We start from the raw sequence: 22,835 nt of genomic DNA, 5'->3' as shown, positions 1-22,835 counted from the left end.
AATCTGATGCAAGATATCTCCACTCATTTTTCTACTTAGTTATGACCACAAATGAATATAGCCGATTGGATTGCAAAATTAGGAAAGTCATTGAGTGTGCAATTTCATGCTATGAACTTCCAAAGACCATGGTTCATTGTTTACTTACCCATACACATTGTTTTATCTGGTGTTGCTTTGAAGCCATTGCGACATGTGCAGTAATAGCTTCCTACAGTGTCAGTACATTGACCATGACTGCAAACATTGGGGATATCATGACATTCATTACGATCTGCATACAAAAGAAATGGAATTTTCCAAAAACAGAGCAAGTAAATTTGAAACAACGAGCAATAATCATTCTTTCATACAACTGAGGGTAAAGTTTATAACAATTAAAAATAACATCTGAATACCAAGAATTTAAATAAGATTAAAAATATTGTAACGTACAGTAGTTGGTCAGTATCTGAAATGAAAAGTGAAGACCAGTTTTGCTGCATGTTCCTGCTTCAACCATTAATCTGCCTTTTTCGGATTTGATGGATTTGTATTTCTAATGTCTTGTGTTTTTCTGTACACATTATATATGTGGTAACACTAGTACACATCAGAAAGTGAACTCCGATGTTTAGAGATTGTGTTTAATTGCCTGTAGGTGATGAGCAGTCAGTTAGGATCCATTTCACTCCTATAAATAGACATAGGAACAGGATTAAGCTTTTCAGCCCTAAAGCCTGTTCTGCTATTCAATGTGATTGTGGCCTTTCTCCAAGTCCCTTAATACAGTTGCCTAATAAAAATTTGTAAATCTCAGACTTACACGGGCAGTACGGTGGCACAGTAGTTGGCACTGTTGCCTCACAGTGCCAGAGATCTGGGTTCAATTCCCACCTCAGACGATGACTGTGTGGAGTTTGCACATTCTCCCCGTGTCTGCGTGGGTTTCCTCCGGTTGCTCCGGTTTCCTCCCACAGTCCAAAAATGTGCAGGTTAGGTGAATTGGCCATGCTAAATTGCCCGTAGTGTTAGGTGTAGGGGAATGGGTCTGGGTAGATGTGCTTCGGTGTGGACTTGTTGGGCCGAGGGCCTGTTTCCACACTGTAAGTAATCTAAGTAAAATGAAGAACCAATCTAGCACCAATTGCCATTGTGGAAGAGAGTTCCAAACCTCTATCACCCCTTTGTGTGTAGACATGGACTAAAGTTGTGGTTTTTAGGGTTAGGAGGTTTAAGCTTGTGTATGAGTACTTCTAAACATATATACAAGTCTGTAAAAGTTGATGCCAGTTCTATCCCCCACCAACTGAGCTTTTGGATTAGAACAATATATTTTAAATAGCATTAACAGGAACCTCTCTGCTGCTTGCTGTGAAATCATGATCATTTGTACCTAAAAGGTGGTGGAGATCTGGAACTCTGCCTGAAAGACGGTAAAACTGGGAACTATTTCAAAACTTAAGTAGTACCTCGGTGTACTCTTGAAACGCTAAAGTGTACAAGGCAATGGATTGATGCTGAGAAAAGGAATTTAGGTAGATAGGTACTTGATGGCTGGTGCTGACATAATGGGTTGAAGGGTCTCTTTCACTGCTGCAATACTCTGCGACTGCATCTTGATAGATATTACACAACACGTGAAGCAGCCATGTAATTCCATCACGTATTCTCAATCTTAATGCTATGAATATTGAAGTACATGTGAGAAATGGCAAGGCGATTCTCAATTTGGGTAAACACTTTCATTTCTGTACTCTGAATGTATACTATTAACTACAAACCTTTAGACCATGATTTCTTTTACTTCATTAGCTTCATTAGGATGGAATGGTGGCTCAGTGGTTAGCACTGCTACCTCACACTGCCAAAAATCTGGGTTCAATTCCACCCTTGTGCTAATGTCTGTGTGCAGTATGCATGTTTTCTCATTTTCTCCCTGCTTGAGTGGATTTCCTCTGGGTGCTCCAGTTTTCGCCCACAGTCCAAAGATTTTCAGGTTACATGGATTGGCCGTGCTAAATTGACCATTGTGTCCAAGCATGTGTAGGTTAGGTTGATTACCATGGGAAATGTGGAGTTAAATGGGTAGGGTAGTGGGGTGGGTCTGGGTGGGATGCTCTTCAGAGGTTTGATGCAGACTTGATGAGCTGAATGGTCTGCTTCCACACGGTACAGATTCTATGATTCTATATTAATGGATGGAAAATTGTAAGTTGGGGATATGTAAAATATTGACGTACTCTCTCAGTGAAAGGATGTACCAACGTCAATCAGACCAATTTATTTTGCTTTCTTTCATTTGAAATATGAAAAAACAATTACCAGTTTACTACTTTTAACAAGTTCTCAACTATTCCACTGAATCATTCTTTAGAATGGCATACCAATAGATCAGTAGGGTCTTAACATGTAAATCAGTTTTTCCCAAGTACTTCTTTGGAATGTTTTTATATTCATGTAAAGCATTCTGACCCTCACAACGATATTTTAAAATTATTATACGCTTATCTTTACACAACATTCAGAAATGAATATAATTGCAGGAAAATGATATTTCCTTTTAATTAAAAATAGGTATTGTAGGTTACAATTAAACATTTTGTATTTTTGTTTATTCTGCCTGAAAACCACACAACAGGTCTTTAATGATAAGGGTTAACAACCAATCTATACATTGTGCAGTGTTTAAAATGTTTATCAAACTAGGATATTTCTTTTCCAAAAATAAGGAGATCTACCTGATATGCAGGGTAAGACTGTTCATAGCTGAAAACATAACTATGTTTAGCTTTTAATAGATATTGCTTACCAATACAATGTCCTGCTATTGTGAGACGGTAACCTGGCAAACATTCGCAACGATAGCTCCCAGGAGTGTTAATACAATTAGCGTTCTGTTGACAAAGAGGGCCATTCTGACATTCATCCATATCTGAGTGAACAAAGAATACATTAACAAATTAAAATAGCTTTGGCATCACGTTCCAAATCAGGGTTTTTACAATTGATCTGATAATTATAAAGGGAGCTCGTCATCAATACCCTTACCATAAAATTCAAACAGCTATAAAGAATTAAGATGTACATACTTTTTTGTTTGTGGCTTTTGCCATTATCTTTGTTTACAAGGCATGTATGGTGAAATAGTAGCCCAGTTATCAAATGATACAAAAGCCATATCATACATTTTATTCAAACATATCATAAGAATGAAGAATTTGGTTCTTAAACTGACATTCAGACAGTACCTATACTGACTTGTTCTGACACATATTATCTGATGTTCTGGAAGTCTAAGGTTGGGATGTGGTGGGAAGGAGACTTGTCTGCTGGGTTGCGACAAAAGAATGTCATTGAATTGAATTATCACACCTAATTTTCTAAATATGCTGCACAAATATGCTATAAATCATTTTCTATAGTTATAGTAGCAAATTAAGAAGTCGGCAAAACACTACTTTATCTGAGAATAAGGAAAGTTGTGAATTATATTAGCGGAGAAGAAATAAAATTGAAAGAACAGCTGTGAATAGGGGTGCGGTCGAGATGGTTCAACCAACCAAATTCATTCAGTCTGAGAATTAGTGGCAAGATCTGAAGCCATAAACTCGTGCTCCTTGGAAATTGTGTCTGCCTCCAACTAATCTCAGAAGATAGCCAGCAATTAATAAAATCAGAGACACCTTCATGTAAGGTTATGTCCAAATTCTAAGAAAATTTAGCCTTGAGCACACTGCATCTTGGTTTGTATACCTTGGGCTAAAATTCTCCCCAATGTTATGTTCCTAATTTCTGAAAGTTGGGGTAGTCCTGTGAGAGTTTGGTTTCCATGAGTCAACACAAAACTGGGTAGACCCAGGAAAAGATCCAAAGCAGCACTAGAGCTACATGGGTGGAGAGGCGAATTGATTAGAAGGCCAGCCTTGGTCAGTGCAGCACTGTCCAAGTCCTGCATGTACAGAGGAATCTTGATTATTCGGCATTCGATTATTCAAATTTCGGATTATCCGGCAAGATCGCAAGGTCCTGATGCTTGGCTAAACTATGTTACTTGGTATTCAATTAACCGAACAAAATACTCCCCGTCTGAGTCCTTGTGATAATCGAGGTTCCTTTTGTATATTAGACCTTTTAGTGCTAACCCACCTCCCACATCCTTCATAGCTCATATTCACCTCCCAGTTCATATTTCCCTCCTATGTCCTTGCATATTCCAACCTTGCTCAATGCTCCTTCCATATCCCTCCAATAATGCCCATGCCTATTCTATTAACTCCTTCCTCTTCCACACCTTCATGCATGGCCTACGGCAAAGGTCCCTTGCACTCAATACTCCAGGTGTGCTCTCACTAAGGACGCGAACGATTGCAGCAAGACATCTCTGCTACGGTACTTGAACCCTCTCACCATGATGACCAACACACTATTTGCTTTCTTCACCCGTTGCTCCAGCTGCATGCTTACTTTCAGAAACTGATGTGCAAGGGCATCCAGGTCTCACTGTGCCTTTCCCTCTTCCAGTCTATTGCTGTTTCAGTCTTCCTGTTTTGCTACGTAAGTGGGTGACCTCACATTTATCCACATTATACCTCACCTGATCTGCATTTTCCAATTCACTCTCAACTTATCTAAATCATACCGAAGCACTTCTGCATTCCCCTCAGTTCACCTTCCCACCCAGCTTTGTGTTGACTACAAATATGAAGATATTACATTTAGTCCCTTCATATAAATCATTAATATATATTGTGAATTGCTGGGGTCCAAGCAATGATCTCTGTGATACCGCACTGTTTACTGGCTGTCATTCAGAAAGTGAACTATGTTATTCTACTTTTTGTTTCCTGTCTGCCAGCCAGTTTCTATCCATGTCAGTACACAAACACAATCCCATCTGCTTTAACTTTAACACAACTCTCCTCTTATCCACAACTTATCAAATGCCTTCTAAAAGTTCAAGTAACCACACCCATTGGCTGTCCCTTATCCATCCTAGAAGCTACATCCTTTAAAAATCCTGACAAATTTGTTAAAACATAATTTTCCTTTCATAATTCTCTGCTGACTCTATCCAATTCTGTCACTATTTTCCAAGTGCTCTGCCATTAAATCTTTTATAATGGGCTTTAGCATTTTCCATACTACTGATCTGTAATTCCTTGTTTTCTCTCTAATTCCTTTCTTAAATAGTAAGGTTACGTTAGCAATCCTCCAATCCATAAGAACAATTCTTGGGTCTAGGGAATCTTGAAAGATGACCACCAATGCACACACTAATCCAAGGACCATTTCTTTAAATTACTCTGGGATGTAGATTATCAGGCACTGGGAATTTGTCAGTCTTTCCTTACTAATATAAATTTTCTTCAGATGCTCTCTCACACTGGATCACATGTTCCCCAACATTTTTGTGATGTTACATGTGTCTTCCTTTATGGGCGGCACGGTTGCTCAGTGGTTAGTACTGCTGCCTCACAGCACCAGGGATCCGGGATCAATTCCCACCTCAGGCGACTGTCTGTGCGGTGTTTGCACATTCCCCCTGCATCTGCGTGGGTTTCCTCCGGGTGCTCCAGTTTCCTCCCACAGTCCAAAGATATGCAGGTTAGGTGAATTGGTCAAGTTAAATTTCCTATAATGTTCGGTGCATTGGTCAGACAGAAATGAGTCTGGGTAGGTTACTCTTCAAGGGCCCAATTTTGTTTTCTTTTCATATACCTACAAAAACATTTACTATCTTCCTTTATATTTTTAGCGAGTTTGCTTTTGTACCTCATTTTTTCTCCACGTATTGCCTTTTTAGTTATCCTCTGTTGCTCCTTAAAAGTTTCCCAGTCCTCCGGCTTCCTGCTCATCTTTGCTATGTTATACTTCTCTTTTATCTTCATACAATCCTTAACTTCCCTCGTCAGCCATGGCCACCCCTGCCTCCCCTTAGGATATTTCTTCCTCTTTGGAATGAACTGATTCTGCACCTTCTGCATTATATCCAGAAATACCTGCCATTGTTGTTCCACTGCCATCCCTGCTAAGGTATTGAACCATTGAACTTTGGCCAGCTCCTTTCTCATGGCTCCACAGTTTCCTTTGTTCAACTGCAATATTGACACTTCTGATTCTCCCTTCTCCTCTCAAACTGCAGATTAAAACTTATCATATTATGGTCACTGCCTCTTAATGGCTCCTTTACTTTGAGATCCCTGCTCAAATCTGGTTCATTGCACAACACCAGATCCAGAATTGCCTTCTCCCTGTTAGGCTCCAGCACCAGCTGTTCTAAGAATTCATCTTGGAGGCACTCCACAAAGTCTCTTTCTTGAGGTCCAATACCATTCTGATTCTCCCAGTCTACCTGCATGTTGAAATCCCCCATAACAACTGTAGTAATACCTTTGTGACAGGCCAATTTCAGCTCCTTATTCAACTTACATCCTACATCCAGACTCCCATTAGAGTTTCTCAGCTCTATCCAAACTGACTTGATGTCCCCCCTTGTAAGGGGCTGAGTATCATTCCTCACCAACAGGGCCCCTCTGCCCATCAGTCTGTTCTTTTGATAACACATATAGCCTTGAATATTCATTTCCCAGGCCCTGTCCACTTGAAGCCACGTCTCAGTTATCCCCTCAACATTGTACCTGCCAATTTCCAACTGAGCCTCAAGCTCATCCACCTTATTTTTGATGCTTTGTGCATTCATATAATTTTTAATTTATTACTTCCCTCACTCTTCCTATCAATCCTTATTTCACTTGACCATACTGTATGATTCCTTCTTGAGGTTTCTGCTCTGTTGATTCTGTTGTCGTTCTTAACTTCAACAGAATACCTTAAAGAACAGACTATTTATTTCTCCATATAGTCTTAAATAAATTGAAGGAATCTATTCATAAGAGATTACAAATTAAGAAACATTTCTTTATTACCTTCACAGCTGATCAGTTGATCGTTATATTGAAATCCCATGGGACATTCACATCGGAAGCTTCCAAGTTGATTAATGCATACACCATTTGCACAAATACCAGGAATCCAATGACATTCGTCAATGTCTGCAATGAAGTGTACTTTCAGGTTAACCTTGTAGAAAAGCTTTATATTTTTGCTGAAGTATATTTTTCTCCATTTACAATCATGAGCAAATGATTATGTGAATATAATACTCTTTTAATGATCTTGCATATATTTTAATTAATAGTATTAAAACTACTTTTAATGAGTGGTATTTCAAAGTCAAATGTTCTTGGACTGGAACATCTGTAGTAAACTGATATCTACTATACTCTTCAAGATGTGAAGGTACAGTGTGGCCAGAAACTCCATGATGAAATGGAGGACTAGATTAGATAACACAATTCACTTTGTACACCAGCATCAAAATTATTTGGTAACATTAAATCAGAATTAGTCAGGGAAGCAAAAATGTCTTGATTTTATAGATTTTATTTCCTTCCATGGCATACACTCTCCAACTAAACTCAATAAATTGTTGGAATCAACAAATTTCAATCATCCGTACATCTCAGGGCACCTTTAAGAAAATCATGGAAGGTATAATCCAAGTGAAAGTTTGGCCAATTTACTTATATCTTGCGGTCATGCAGTTGTGAACTTTTCTAATGAGTAAGGCCTCAATAATACCACATCGGATACCTACTATCACATATCTACATGATGTAAAGCACAGTTTTATTGCTGCTAAAAGAGAAATTGTTGAAAAAACTCATGAGGTCTAACAGCATCTGTGGAGAGAAAACAGAATTAATGTTTCAAGTTCAGTGACCCTTCTTCAAGTCAAAGAGTGTGGTGCTGGAAAAGCACAACCGGTTAGGCAGCATCCGAAGAGCAGGAGAATTGGCGTTTCAGGCATAAGCTCTTCATCAAGAATGAGGCTTGTGGGCCAAGAGGGCTGGGAGGTAAGTGGGAGCAGGGGTGGGGCTGGGGGGGAAGATTGGTGGAAATACAATTGGTAGATGAAGGTGGTGGTGAAGGTGATAGGTTGGAGAGGAAGGTGGAGCAAATAGATGGCAAGGAAGATGGGCAGGTAGGACAGTTCAAGAGGGTGGTCCCGAATTGGAAAGTTGGATCTGGGATAACGTAGGGGGAGGGGAAATTGGGAAACTGGTGAAATCCACATTGATCCTGTGTAATTGGAGAATGCCCAGGCGGAAGATGAAGCATATGTCTTTCAGGTGTTAGGTAGTTAGGGTTTGGTGGTGGAGGAGGCCCAGAACCTGCAGGTCCTTGGCGGAGTGGGAAGGAGTTTAAGTGTTCAGCCACAGTGGTGTGGTTGTTTAGTTTGGGTGCCCCAGAGATGTTCTCTGAAACGATTGGGCATCCTGTCCCCCCAATGCAGAGAAGACCACATCAGGAGCAATGGATGCAGTAGATGATGTGTGTGGAAGTACAGGTAAATTCTCTGTTGGATGTGGAAGGATCTTTGGGGCCTTGGATGGAGGTGAGGGGGGAGGTGTGGGCGCAGGTTTTGCACTTCTTGTGGTGGCAGAAGAATGTGCCAGGAGTGGGTGGTGGGTTGGTGGGGGGTGTGGACCTGACAAGGGAGTTGCGGAGGGAATGGTCTCTCTGGAACGCAGATAGGGATGGGGAGGGAAATATGTCTCTGGTGGTGGGATCTGTTTGTCGGTGGCAGAAATGGCAAAGGATGATGCAATGTGTCTGGAGGTTGGTGGGGTAGAAGGTGAGGATCAAGAGGGTTCTGATAAGGTGGCTTAAGGTGAAGGAACTCTTAACAGGCAGTGATCATAATATGATTGCATCTACTCTGGAATGTGAGAAGGAGAAGATAGTATCAGAGGAAATAGTATTACAGCTGAATAAAGGCAGCTAGAAGCAAGGAGAGGAGCTGGGTAGAATTGACTGGGAGGGAGGCCTAGCAAGAAAGACAGTGGAAAAGAATGGCAGGAATTTCTGGGAGTAATTCAGGAGACACAGCAGAGATTCATCCTGAGTTAAAAGAAGCATAGTACAGGGAAGATGAGACAACCATGGCTGACTAGGGAAATCACGTATAGTGAAAAAGCATATAATGTGGCAAAAGGCAGTGGGAAACCAGAGGATTGGGAAGCTTACAAAGACCAACAGAGGGCTACAAAAAAGAAATAAAGAGGGAGAAGATTAAATAAGAGGGGTAGCTAGCCAGTAAATAAAGGAAGACCGTAAGAGTTTCTTTAGATATATAAAGGGCAAAAGAGAGGTAAAAGTGGATTTTGGGCCACTGGAAAATGATGCTGGAGAAATAGTGCTGGATAAATCACCTGGACCAGGTGGACTATGCCCCAGAGCTCTAAGGGAGATAGTTGAAGCGATAGTGGAGGTGTAGTAGGGATCTTTCAGGAATCGCTAGATTTGAGGAAGGTCCCAGAGGACTGAAAAATCGCTAATGTGACGCCCGTTTAAAAAGGTCATAAGGTAAAGCACAGAAAATGACAGGTTGATTAGGTCATGGGTAAGATCCTGAAATCCAATGTGAAGGATGAGATTTCTAAATTCTTGGTAGTGTATGGTAAAATAGAGCAAAATCAGCATAGTTTCATCAAGGGGATGTCATGCTTGACAAAAGCTGCTAGAATCCTTTGAGGAAGTAACAAGCAGGTTAGACAAAGGAGAGCCAATGGGGATGTTATCTAAATGAACTTCAAGAAGGTCTTTGACAAGGTGCCGCACAGGAGGCTACTGAGTAAGATAAGGGTCCTTGGTGTTAAAGGCAAGGTACTAGTATGGATAGAAGCTTGGCTGTCTGGCTCAGAAACAGAGAGTGGGGATAAAAGGGTCCTTCTCAGGATGGCAGCTGGTGACAAGTGGCATTCTGCAAGGCTCAGTGTTGGGACCAAAACTTTTCACTTTTACATTAACAATCTAGATGAAGGAACTGAGGGCATTCTGGCTAAGTTTGCAGATGATACAAAGATAGATAGAGGGACGGGTAGTACTGAGGAGGCGGGGAGGCTGCAGAAGAACCTGGACAGGTTAGGAAAGTGGCAGATGGAGTACAATGTGGCTAAGTGTGAGGTCATGCACTTTGGTAGGAAGAATACAGACATGGACTATTTTCTAAATGGGGAGAAAATTCAGAAGTCTGAAGTGCAAAGAGACTTGGAGGTTCTCGTGCAGGATTCTCTCAAGGTAAACTTGCAGATTGAGTCAGTAATTCGGAAGGCAAATGCAATGTTGGCATTATTTTGAGAGGACTGGAATATAAAAGCAGGGATGTATTTCTGAGGCTCTATGAGACTCTGGTCAGACCACATTTGGAGCATAGTGTGCAGCTTTGGGCCCCATAACAGGAGGAATGTACTGGCCCTGGAGTGTGTTCAGAGAAAGTTCATGAGAATGGTCCAAGAATGAAAAGCTTAACATATGAAGAACATTTGAGTACTCTGGGTCTATACTTAATGGAGTTTAGAAGGATGGAGAGGGATCTACTTGAAACTTACAGAATATTGAATACAGAACAGAGTAGATGCTGGGAAGGTGTTACCATTAGCGGGAAAGACAGCCTTAGAGCAAAGGGAAGACCTTTTAGAGTGGAGATAAGGAGAAATATCTTCAGCCAGATAGTGGTGAATCTATGGAATTCATTGCCACAGAAGGCTGTGGAGGCCAGGTCATTGAGCATATTTAATACAGAGGTAGATAGGTTCTTGATTGTCAAGGGGATCAAGTACGGGGAGAAAGTAGGAGAATGGTGTTGAGAATCTTATCAGCCATGACTGAATGGTGAAGCAGACTTGATAGGCTGAATGATCTAAAGTGTGTAGGTTTTTGCAGCACCAGAAACACTTAGAAAAGGAAGGATTCATCATAGTGCCCATATACAGCAAGACCTGGATAACATTGGAGTAAATTACTGCAGATGTTGGAATCTGTACTGAAAACAAAAAAATGCTGGAAATCACAGCAAGTCAGGCAGCATCCATGGAGAGAAAGATGGCTAACCTTTCGAGTCTAGATGACTCTTGATCAGAGATGACATTGTATGGAGTGACAGCATTTATGCAATAATTGAGGGTTAGAGTGCTGGGGGAGAAAGGATGCTGATGGTTCAGGTTAAGTGATTAGAATGTGAGAATGGCAGAACAATGGCATGTCTAACTTGAATATCTGTCTTCAAATGATCTCATGAAACGCAGTTATAGTAGCTAGGTAATCATTTTTGAAGAAACATAATCACATTTTATTCATTTCACTACTTAAGTGTCTCTATCATTAAAAAATGTAATTCTTTAGAAAACAAAAATAGATCTTACCAACTGCCTGTCCGCTTATATCAATAATATACCCAGGCCTTCGACTGCCGCAGAGGAACAAAAAGTCATCTGAAACACAATTTAGCATATTGTCAATATACTACACATATCATGAATTCTAATTCTAAATGTCTGAACTTGATACATTGAAACCTACCTGTGACAGGAAGTGGACACTGCTCACATGGTCTGTTCCAAGCTTTTCCAATCATGTATGAACAGCAACACAGCTTCTTTGTCATATTAAAGGCCAGCTCGCCATTACAGGTACCATTTTCACGGTCAAAATATTTGAAGCAGAAGCTCTTCCTATTGTCTGTAGATTGAAAGGATAAAACTGGTCATTAAGTTGCTAGATTATAGATAAGCACAACTGAAATCAGTTGAATGAAAAACATGATTTATTGTTTCTAATATCCTTTTAACTAGTTGATGAATGCTTACCCATACAGTTGTTTCCACCATTAACCTGCATATAATCTGGTGGACAGATGCAGGTATAATTTCCTACCGTGTTGAAACAGGTACCAGGGCCACAAATGCCTGGTGAAGCACTGCACTCATTAACATCTGGAAAAAAAAGCAGACAAACAAATGTTTGGAGAGTATAAACAGTAAGCTTTCCTTATTTAAACAAAAAACAAATTGAGATTAGTACCGCCCATTTTCACATTTATATTATTTGATTGATTGTTCGCACTTCTGCACCTAACCTGCTCAGTGCAGAATGATGCTGAAACCAGGATTTGACACAATTTGTAATTTTCATCCAAGGATCCTCATCAGCCATAAACTCCTACTGAAAATTTGGGTATGATGATAATGACTCTTTGCCAACAGTGAGTGCCCAAATCCTTGACTTGTGTTACTGGTTGGGCTCCCAGCTGGTAGCAGAGAACTTATAAAATTTCCTATTGAATTATCAGTTCAACAAAAAGACAAACCTGTGATGATCAAATTGAGGATCGGTATTGTTGGAATTAAAATATTTTCTCAATATGTTTTTGAGACGATGACATAGAATGAAAGGGTAGCTGTTTAACCATGCTGAATTCAATGGAAAAGTTTATTCTGGGCAGCATATATTGCATAAGAACTATTTTACAGTAAGGCTGTAATAAACTTTTCCATTGAATTCAGGGTGGGTCAACAGCTACCCTTTCGTTTTCTGTCACCCCAATATCCGCATCAATCACTCAGATCAGATGTGACATTGCCATACACAGAATAAACCTTACGCTTCTATGATCTTTCCTCTTAAGTTTTGCTGGGGCAGTGTAAGATCTCCCAGTTCTAAAGAAAAGTTTGTAGTTTGGTTTCAATTTATGCTGACAGTTAATGCAGACTGTAGATTTATAGGATCCAGTTTCATTTCAGGGAGATTCCCTACACAATGCTAAAAAAAAGGTTTTCAAGGAATGTTTTGCATGCAGAAGTGTTTATTAAAGGAGAAGGTTAAATATATATTGGATAAGTATCTGATGCAGCAATGTTCCTTACTGCATTCATATTTAAAATTAAACATAGCACTAATCAGTACCTGCTTGATCGGTGTGATGCTCTCTAAAATGTGTATTTGCCTTTGCAATAACATTATTAGCACTAGCTAAAGAGATTTGCCATGGTCTCCAAGATGTCATCCTTCCAGTCCCCAAATATCCACAAATACACTGGGTATGAGCTTGTATTTCTGTCTGAAAGTAGCTACTTGATCTGTGTGATATGTTCATGGTCGTTACAAATCATAATTGTGGTAGAATACTATATATTACTTATATAGCTCTCATACATATGCCAACATTTCTTGTGCTTTAGGAATGTCAATCACTTGCAGAATTACACAGGCTTGTCTTGTTATTGGTCAGTGGGAAAAGAAATCAAGGTGTTGGTTTTCCTGACTGAAATAGCAGTCACTCTTAAGGGAAGTAGTTATTAAATTTGGTGAATTGGCATCCATACTTTGCTTCCTCTCAAATGGTTTGACAGCAGCGCACAAATTTTCCATTTTATTATATTTTCTGTCTGCATTAGTTTCTTTTTAGATCCTAAAATACAAGGTTAACAAAATCAGGATAAAAGCAAATCACTGCAGATGCTGGAATCTGAAAACAAAAGAGAAAATGCTGGAAAATCTCAATTGATGCTGCCAGACCTGCTGAGATTTTCCAGCATTTTCTCTTTTGGTTAACAAAATCATCTATTTTACACGAGTGCTTGAGTACATTGTCTATACAATGTATGGAGATTGGAAATTTGTGTGCTTATTTCTTAATGACTAGTAATCTTAGAAAGAATGGATACAACATGTATAATGTACAACTTAAGCACTGTAGTGCACAGCATTTCAATACAGCTACAATTTTAAATTTGTGGAAAACTGAACATGCATTGTGCAACGTAATGGTCTACACAGTGGTTAATATTAAACATCACAGCAACAACAATTTCCAGACAATAATAAGACATCTCCTGAAGGACTATATAAAGTGCATTCAAGATATAATGCTAATTTTTCAGCAGTCTCAACTTTTAAAACCCTAACATTTATTTTTCTTTAATGTAAGTTCTCAATTTTCAAGCCAATTTACACACTGACTGCGACTTACTTGTTTCTAAGTATCTGCCAATAATTTTTAAACTGATTACATTTGTACAAAAGCAACTCAGTCTGTCATGAAGCATACAATGAGCTATTTTATAATCCTTTGCTTGAAGTGAAAAGTTGGCGAGCATCTAAAGGCAGAGGTACAATTTTCCAATCTGTAGTCCCATCTGGAAAAGCACCAGGTTAGGAATGTTGAATTACAAAAATTACTATCTAGCTGTTAATCAGAAAGTTCTTGCAGCAGTACAGTGAGATTAGGAAGTCAGTGCAACTGGACATTAAGTACATACTAAACCAGCTAATGGCACTGCATACTGGTGTGCTTTAACACATTATCACAATGTCGGTGCAATCCTGCATTAATTTCTTAATCTAGGAAGGGCAGCCAGTGGGAATACATTAATTTGAGCACTATTTATTCACGATCTCTTCTTCTCTTGGTCTAGATTCTGTTTTGTCACCCATTTTGTCTCCAAGAAGTAGCACATAGAAAAATGAATCATATGTATCACTAATACTTTAAGGAAAATAAAGGGCAATGAATCAAAAGGAAAGCTCTGACATTATAAATAATAATGCCAAACTTCAACAAATATACCTTCACATACTCTGGTTTCTTCATTCAAATAGAAACCACGTGGACATTCACACTGGAAGCTTCCAAAAGTGTTGACGCATGTTCCGCCTTGACACAATCCAGGTAATTCCTTACATTCATCAATATCTGCATAAAGCAGTAAGAGATAACTGAATAAATTGTTAACAATATTCATTGTGCAACATCTGAAATGTTATTTACAAAATGGAATAAGTGGTTACCCTCCAAAATAACTGTGATTGGATTAGGACGAAAGCCTTCTCCTCCAGGACAAAGAGTTCTGTATTCCGCTGTTTAAAAAGTAAAGGTCCAGAGTGTTACAATAATACAAACAAAAGTAAATCAATGTATTTTTTAAGCCTTGAATTGTTAGTCAGGTTAAGGGAAATTTTGTTTTCTTTAGCTTACCAATTTTGTTTTCATTCTATGTACTTTGATCCCAAGAAACAAGCTACTTTTATTTCAGGTAGGTAATACGACAATGGATTATTGCTTATGTAACATTCTTTTGCTTGTACCATTGTTTGAATTCTCTCTTAAGTCTATTGTTGATATATATATATATATATATATTTACACACCAATCTATTTGCTCTGTCTTGAACTTAAAAAGACTGGGCCCAGTTGTGAAGAAAATTAGTTACTTTTAGTGGGCAAATGACATTAAGGGAGATGAAAAACAATGAGTAATTCTCCTGACTGCTTGTGGACCCGTGGCTTTTTTGGTTATTAGGAGTCTAACTTTAACTGAGGCACCAGATACTAAAACCTTTCAAGAGTTGACAGATTTAGTTAAGGAATATTTCAACGATTGGAGAATGCAGCAAGAGGAGCATATGTGATGCAAGGTATTCAGATATAAGCTTCACTGGTCGGACTGAGCTTGGGAACACCACTTGAGTGAAGGCAATTGCATAGCCTCACTGAGGACATACCCTGAATAGAGGGACTCTAGGTCAGCGCTCAGCAAAACCCCAAATCAAAGTCAAATCTTGGTCAAACAGTTAAAAATTTCTTCAGGATCTGGACCAGCAAGCCCTTTAGTTGCTACATGCGTGTGTACTTGAGATAGTAAATGAATCCCACTAATACGGAGTAAGATAACTCATAGGCCAGTTTCCAGGAAAGTGCACATCCTGGAAAGTCCAATTACTTCTGGTTTGGAACAGTTAAATTAGCAACATTCAAATCAGAACCAATCAAAATAAACGTCTGTTTAAATGGTCGCCATGTTCGAATGGAGGTCAATACCAGCGTGGCTGTTTTAGTGATCTCAGGATCAATCCTTTCCAAATTTGCTCTGGACTCTAACTCTTAATTTATGTAAGACCTTGACTAAACTGAGAACTTGTACTGTGATGATGTTGCTCCTTTAACAAGGTTGTGTTGTCCTTGGTTTTTTTCAGAAGTGTTTTATGAGACATTAGTTCCGAAATGTCTGGCTTGATCTACTTGAAGAAGCTTTCAAGTTTAAAGAAAAACACTTATATAATGAAAGGAGAGTGGCCAGTTCCCCCAGCTCAGCTTTCTTTTGGTTTGGTTTGGTTTGGTTTTAGCAATCTGGCTGTTCAGAGCCACCTTGCATGTTGACCAGGAAGTAATTCCATGATTCTGCAAGGCCTGCCCAGTGCTATTTACCTTACAGACAAAAGTAGAGATATAAATCAGAAGATTGGAAAGCGAATAAATCATCAAACTAGCCCAGTTTGTGGAATGGGCAACACTGGAATGTGAAGCCTAATGGGTGGGTTCGTCTCTGTCGGGACTTTAAACAAACAGTGAACTGCTGTTCGAGGCTGGATAAATACCCACTTCCTCACATAGAGGATTTAGACACAAAGCTGGCAAGGGGGCTGTCCTTCTCAAAGCTGGACATGAACCAACTGTACTTGCAATTCTGGTTAGATGAGGATTACCAGAAGTATGTTATAATTAATACCCATAAAGGTTTATATCAGTATAGAAGACTGCCACTTTGGGTATCGTCAGCCTGTGCAACTTCTCAGTGGCTGATGGAGAACAGTTTACAAGGTCTACCTCAAGTTGCCATTTATCTAGATGATGTTCTAATAACAGGGAAGACCAATAAGGAGCACTGAGCGAACTTACACTTTTCTCCCAGGCCAGCTACATGTTAGAAGGGAAAAATATGTGTTCCAGACGTCCCAAATGACAGAGTTGACAATGCCAGGTTACATATATTGGAAGATAATGTGAGGTTGGTTAAAGGTGCCTGGGCTGGTGAATTATTACAGGAAGTTCATACATAACATTGCCTCCATCCTGGTACCTTTGCATCAACCCTTAAAAAAGAATCAACCTTTCAAATGGTTGTGTAGCCAGGCAATAGCTTTCAGGGAAGGGAAGAAACAGCTATCATCCTTTAAGGTATTGGAAACAAGCTCTGGCATTGACTTGCAATGCCTCCCCGTGGGCATTGGTGTATTATTAGCTCATAGGTGGCCCCACGTAGAGGAATGCCCAATAGTGTATGTATCCAGGACTTTAACTAATGCAGAGCATGAATATGCTCAGATAAAGAGGGAAAGTTTGGAGGTCATAATTGGAGTCAGGAAGTTCTACCAATATCTTTATGGATGTAAATTTATAATAATAACAGACCACAAACCCCTGTTAGGTTTATTTAAAGAGGACAAGGCAGTACCATCCATAGTTTCAGTGAAATTCAGTGGTGGGCTCTAATACTAAGTGTGTATAATTACAAATTAGAACACCGTCCGGGAGGCCAAGTAGCAAATGCAGAAACATTGAGCTGCCTCCCTCTGGCAGATATACCACCGATGGTACTGCCACTTAAAAAGTCCATAATGGTTTTACATTTTCTGGACACTCTCCCAGTCACAGTTGACAATATCAGACTTTGGACACAGAAAGATCTGGTCCTGACAAAACTGAAACAGCTGGCAGTAATGGGGGAAGCCAAAGAGCCATCTCAACCAGAACTGAAACCATTTTGGACCCGGAGAGACCAGATCACAGGAGAGGATGGCATATAATTATGGGGAGTAAGAGTGATCAGATACTGGCTGAGCTCCACCAGGGTCATCCAGAGGAGTCCAAAATGAAGATGCTGGCAAGACGTTATGTCTGTTGGCCAGGACTGGGTGCAGACATAGCTGATTCGATCGGCAATGCCCAGAGTATCAACAAGGATAAGAATTATCGCCAGCAGTTGTGGGAATGGCCAAGTAACCCTGGACTTGGTTGCACGTTGACTATGCAGGTCCTTTCATGGGCTCAATGTTCTTAGCTATTGCAGATGCCAACACAAAATGGCTGGATGTGCATGGGGTTCATTTGTCAAACACAGGGACGACAGTAGAAAAACTGCTCGCATCTTTTGCAATCCATACACTCTGGAAAGTTTTGGTCATAGATAATGGGCCATTGTTTACCAGTAGGGAATTTGAGTATTTCCTAAAGACAAATGGTATTCGATATATATAAGAGCGCTCCAAACTTTGAAGGCAGGCTTAAAGCCTAAAGCTTCACTAGATACCAAGCTGTCTTCGATACTATTTGATTATAAGACAACCTCATATACATCTACAGCAATAGCTTCAGCAGAGTTGCTAATGGGGAGAAGACTCCACATCAGGTTAAATCTGATCTTTCTGGGCCTCGGGAGGGGAAGGGTAAAATAGCATGAGGAACAACAATGCCAGACACAAGACTCCGCTAAGTGAGAGAGACAGTTTACTTCAGGGAATGAAAGTTGGTGTAGGAAGCACACGAATGGTTCTACATTGCACAAGATGCATGGTCAACATAAGATCAAGTCCAGTGACGTAGAATGTTCGGGGAGATGCGACGGTCCTGAACAATCACACGGACCATATGAAAGTTGCAAACTCGCAAACATATAGGAGCAAAATATGCCCACCTCCTTGACAATCTTTCCGACTGTTTCGGAACCTGTGGGTTCTCTCTCTCCATCAAGCATTGAAGATAGCTTGGAATCTGAGATGGACATGATGGGTGCCACTGTGTAAAGAAGAAAATGAATTTCTTTCGAGACACTCTGGGCGCAAGGACGAGCTAGTGTGTGTTACATGCTGCCTTTATGAGAAGCAGAGTTGGAGGAACCTAACCTGGTGCTAAAATGCTCTAAAAGAAGCTACAAAAAAGAAGAATTAGCTTATGCCTTCCTACTCAGAGGGGAAGGGATGTAGTTATAACAAGGTCAGCCAGGTGAACCTCATGGCATATGAGTTTCCTGATTTGCACTGTTAATCTGGTCCAATCGGGGAACCCTGGCTCACAGATAAGTACAGGAGTGTCAAACGCCCTGTTCACTCAGAAGGCTGGATCATTGTCAACAACACGTAAATAAAGGGTGATTGTGACAGGATACCAGTCGCTGTGCAGTTATTTCGGTGAAGGTACATGATTCCTTGAAAGTGACATCACAAGTAGACAGGGTGATGATAAAGGCGTTTGGCATGCTTGCCATCATCAGTTGGAGCACTGAGTACAGGAATTGGGATGTTATGTTACAGCTGTACAAGACATTGGTAAGACCACATTTGGAGTATTGCATATAATTCTGGTCACCGTGTTATAGGAAGCATGTTATTAAATTAGAAAGGGTGCAAAAACATTTTACAATGCTGACATCAAGGCTGGAAGATTTGATTTATAAGAACAGGTTGGATAAGTCGGGATATTTTCAGTGCATGGGAGTCCAAAGTTAAGGGTTTGGTTTAAGTTGAGGGGAAAGATTTAAAAGTGATTTGAGGGGCAAATTTTTCTCATGGAGGGTGGTGCATGTATGGAATGAGCTGCCAAAGGAAGTGGTAGAGGTGGATCCAATTACAACATTTAAAAGTACTTTGTATAGGTATATAGGCAAAGTTTAGAGGGATATGGGCCAAACGAGACTAGGTCAGTGAAGAAAACCTGGTCGACATAGACGACTTGGGCCGAGAGGTCCATTTCTGTGCTGTATGACTTTCTATCACTCAAATACTCACATAGCATTGGAATGAGAAAGAACTATATGCTGCAGCAAAACTGTACAGCAAAATAATAATCAATTTTTAATTATCTCAATAAACCGATATAATAGCAAGTACTATTGATAGAGTGAAATATCACAAATGAAATTAGAAAATAGCTTTAAAGCATTTCCAAACTCTTACATGAATTGATAGAAGGACACAGTTCGCATGGAAACCCCCAGGCTCTGCCCAAAGAACAGCAACAAGATGCTCTTGAAACTCCCACTCCAATCTCATTGCTGCAAGAAAGGGTGTTATCTCCACGCAATGAATATTCCAAGAAGCACCTGCCCAAGCGAGGATCTAGTAATAAGATGCATCATTTACAAATGTTAATAATTTTGCTGCAGTAAATATTAAGTAGTTGCCTTTGAACCACATGTTGCATATTTCCTTAAAAGGCACTTCCAATGTTAAACTGTGGTTGTACACATAAATGTAATAGGATTCTTGTGGTACAGTGGTACAGTGTGTAACATATTCAAACAGATTATTTAAAAATATAAATCCAATAAGAAGTAAAAGCTTCACAGTTATCATAGCTAATACTAAAGAATTACTTAAAATTGAAAGAATGGATCAGAACGTGGTCACAGTTCTAAATTAAAGCTGTATGCACAGACCTGAAAAAGGAAACCTTAAACCAGTTACCAAGCAGTCTAACCATTATGATAAATGATTACATAGCTTTAGTTTCTTTTTTCGTATCCAGTTCTACATCCTCTATACCATGAAAATGACTTTTGGGCCCTAATGATGTACCCAGGACATGAATCAATGTAACGTATTGCTACAAGCTGATCCCAAATAAATTATATGAAAAATACTTTTATCACCTATTCTCTTATATTGGTTCTCTTTGCAATCTATATTATTCCAGGTTAAGAGTTTCATTATCTGCCTGCTTACAGGTTACCAGTAATATTACGATGAAATCTGCCATTGAAAGGGCTATAAGTGTGTTTCCGTATAACTCTCCAACTCATAATTCTCTACTTCCTCTGGGGGTGAATCCACCTTTCCTTGAGATATTCTTAAATTATGCGCAATAAGGAAGGAGAAATTATTAAATGTTTTAGTGGGTATAAAGGTCATTAAGAAAGCCTTGCTATAATTTTATAAAACATTGGTTAAGCTACAGATAGAATACTGATCACCACAATATCGGAAGAACGTGACTGCACTGGAGATTTACAAGGATGTTGTCTGGGATGGAAGGTCTCAGTTGGGAAAGATTAGATCAATGATTTTGTTTTCCCTGGAGCAGAGGAAGCTGAGGGGAGACCTGAATGAGGTATACAAAATTATGAGAAGCATAGACAAGGTAGATTGTGAAAATCATTTCTCCATGGCAGACATGTCTAAGACCAAAGGCATAAATTTAAGGTGAGGAGTAAGTTATTTAGAGGGGATCTGAGGAAAACTGTTTTTACCCAGAGGGTGATGGAAATGTTAAACACACTGTCTAAGAGGGTGGTGGAGCAACATTTTATAAATGTCTGGATGAGCACTTAAAATGCTAGGTCATTTGAACAAATGCTATGGAACAAATGCAGGTAAATGGAGTTAGGGTATTTTTTTTAGATTAGACTTACAGTGTGGAAACAGGCCCTTCGGCCCAACAAGTCCACACCGACCCGCCGAAGCGAAACCCACCCATACCCTTACATTTACCCCTTACCTAACACTACAGGCAATTTAGCATGGCCAATTCACCTGACCCGCACATCTTTGGACTGTAGTGCTTCTTGGTGAGTGTAGAACAACATAAACAGCAAAGGCCTGTTTCTATGCTGTGAGGCTCCATGACTCTGAAAATCAGTAACACTCTACTAATAGGTTTGAACCTGCATTCAACACACTATGCCATGAGGTGCTAAAGTTCACCAATATTTTTTTTCTAAAATGAGTAACTTTCCCATTTTTATTTTTGGTAACTTTGAGATCATTGCTAAAGTATGATTATGACATAAATTGTCTTATCCAACTTGTTTAATATGAATTGTAACATACCAACACATCCCACTCCAGTTGGGTTCAACTCAAATTCAGATGGGCAGTTGCAAACATAGCTTCCAGGGGTGTTAACACAAATTCCATTTATACAATTAACTGGATTTGCACACTCATTGACATCTGTAAAAGATTTTCAAAACATATTAGATGTTTTCAAGACAAGCTCTTAATCACCGTAAAGCTCTCATTACTTGTTCTAAATTTCTGAGAATTAATACCTTGCTAATATAATTTATCAAGAGAAGACAACATTTCACCTGTGCAGTTGCCGCCACTCCTGTCCAGCTCATAACCCAAATCACATTCGCATCTGAAGAGTCCTGGAAGATTTTGGCATCTTCCAAAGACACAAATATCAGCAAATGAGCATTCATCAATATCTAGAAAAAAAAATTAAGAACTTACAGAAAATGACCTTGTAGAACATAGAGTAAGTGTTCATTGGACTGATAAATATAAAACAAAATCTATTCATCATTTATTTAACTCTGAAAACTTGCAACAGATACAGAGGAGAATACTCTGGAAAACATTGCATTAAGTTACACTAATAGTGCAAGGCAAAAACAAGTTTTAATACCATTGCAGTAAAACTTTATGTTAAGTCTAAAGACAGTACAATTACAATATTTAAAAGGCATCTGGATGGGTATATGAATAAAAAGGGTTTAGAGGGATATGGGCCAAGTGCTGGCAAACTGGACTAGATTAAGTTTGGACATCTGGTCAGCATGGACAAGTTGGACCGAAAGGTCTGTTTCCATCCTGTACATTTCTATGACTCTGTCTGACATAATATGTATCAATGTAGTGTAAAGTGGGGTTGGAGGGAAGTCTCATTTGTCCCAAAAAATTATTCATTTGGGTGAATGAATGTGCGTCTATTCTGGCTTTTTTAGTTGGTTACTTTGTTAATCTTATCAATCATGCATTGAATTTACACTTCATGAAATCTTTGCATTAATCAATTCACACCATAAATACTATTGTCATATTGAATATCCTCTAATCTAAATGAATGTCCAAGTGCAGCAGAATTTAGTTTCAATACTTATTTATCTTTAAAAAGAAATCAACTATTTACATGGTCCTTTAAATCTCATCTCATGGAAAGTCTATGAAGATGTGCTCATGGATGAAATGATTAAAGTGTCTATTTGCAACAGAAACTGCTTTGAATATCTAAATTGAGATTAAATGTTTTTCAGATAAGTTCTGTACAGTATCATGAACCCACCTGACAAGAGGCAAGGCCAATTTATATATTATTTGATTGCCCGATAAGTTGAGCAGTAATATGGTCCAGTTAAAACACACTGCAGTTTTTGGATATCAATATCCATGTT

General features: G+C 39.3%; 1 protein-coding gene across 1 annotated transcript in view; it reads right to left on the bottom strand.

Moving 5' to 3' along the window:
• LOC132834735 (fibrillin-1-like) overlaps positions 1-22,835 on the bottom strand; it is a 589,699-nt gene that overhangs the window by 89,681 nt on the left and 477,183 nt on the right. Inside the window, exons 35-45 of the mRNA XM_060853700.1 lie at positions 21,747-21,869; positions 21,487-21,609; positions 19,615-19,776; positions 14,674-14,742; positions 14,453-14,578; positions 11,694-11,819; positions 11,407-11,565; positions 11,250-11,318; positions 6,909-7,034; positions 2,792-2,914; positions 149-274 (exon numbers count right to left, since the gene is read on the bottom strand). Coding sequence (XP_060709683.1) covers positions 149-274; positions 2,792-2,914; positions 6,909-7,034; positions 11,250-11,318; positions 11,407-11,565; positions 11,694-11,819; positions 14,453-14,578; positions 14,674-14,742; positions 19,615-19,776; positions 21,487-21,609; positions 21,747-21,869 — 1,332 coding nt within the window. The remainder of the gene's footprint in view (positions 1-148; positions 275-2,791; positions 2,915-6,908; positions 7,035-11,249; positions 11,319-11,406; positions 11,566-11,693; positions 11,820-14,452; positions 14,579-14,673; positions 14,743-19,614; positions 19,777-21,486; positions 21,610-21,746; positions 21,870-22,835) is intronic.

Source organism: Hemiscyllium ocellatum, chromosome 42 (assembly GCF_020745735.1).
Source record: "Hemiscyllium ocellatum isolate sHemOce1 chromosome 42, sHemOce1.pat.X.cur, whole genome shotgun sequence".
NCBI lineage: Eukaryota > Metazoa > Chordata > Chondrichthyes > Orectolobiformes > Hemiscylliidae > Hemiscyllium > Hemiscyllium ocellatum.
Note: the sequence above shows the minus strand (reverse complement) of the source record. Positions and strands in the feature narration are given on the sequence as shown.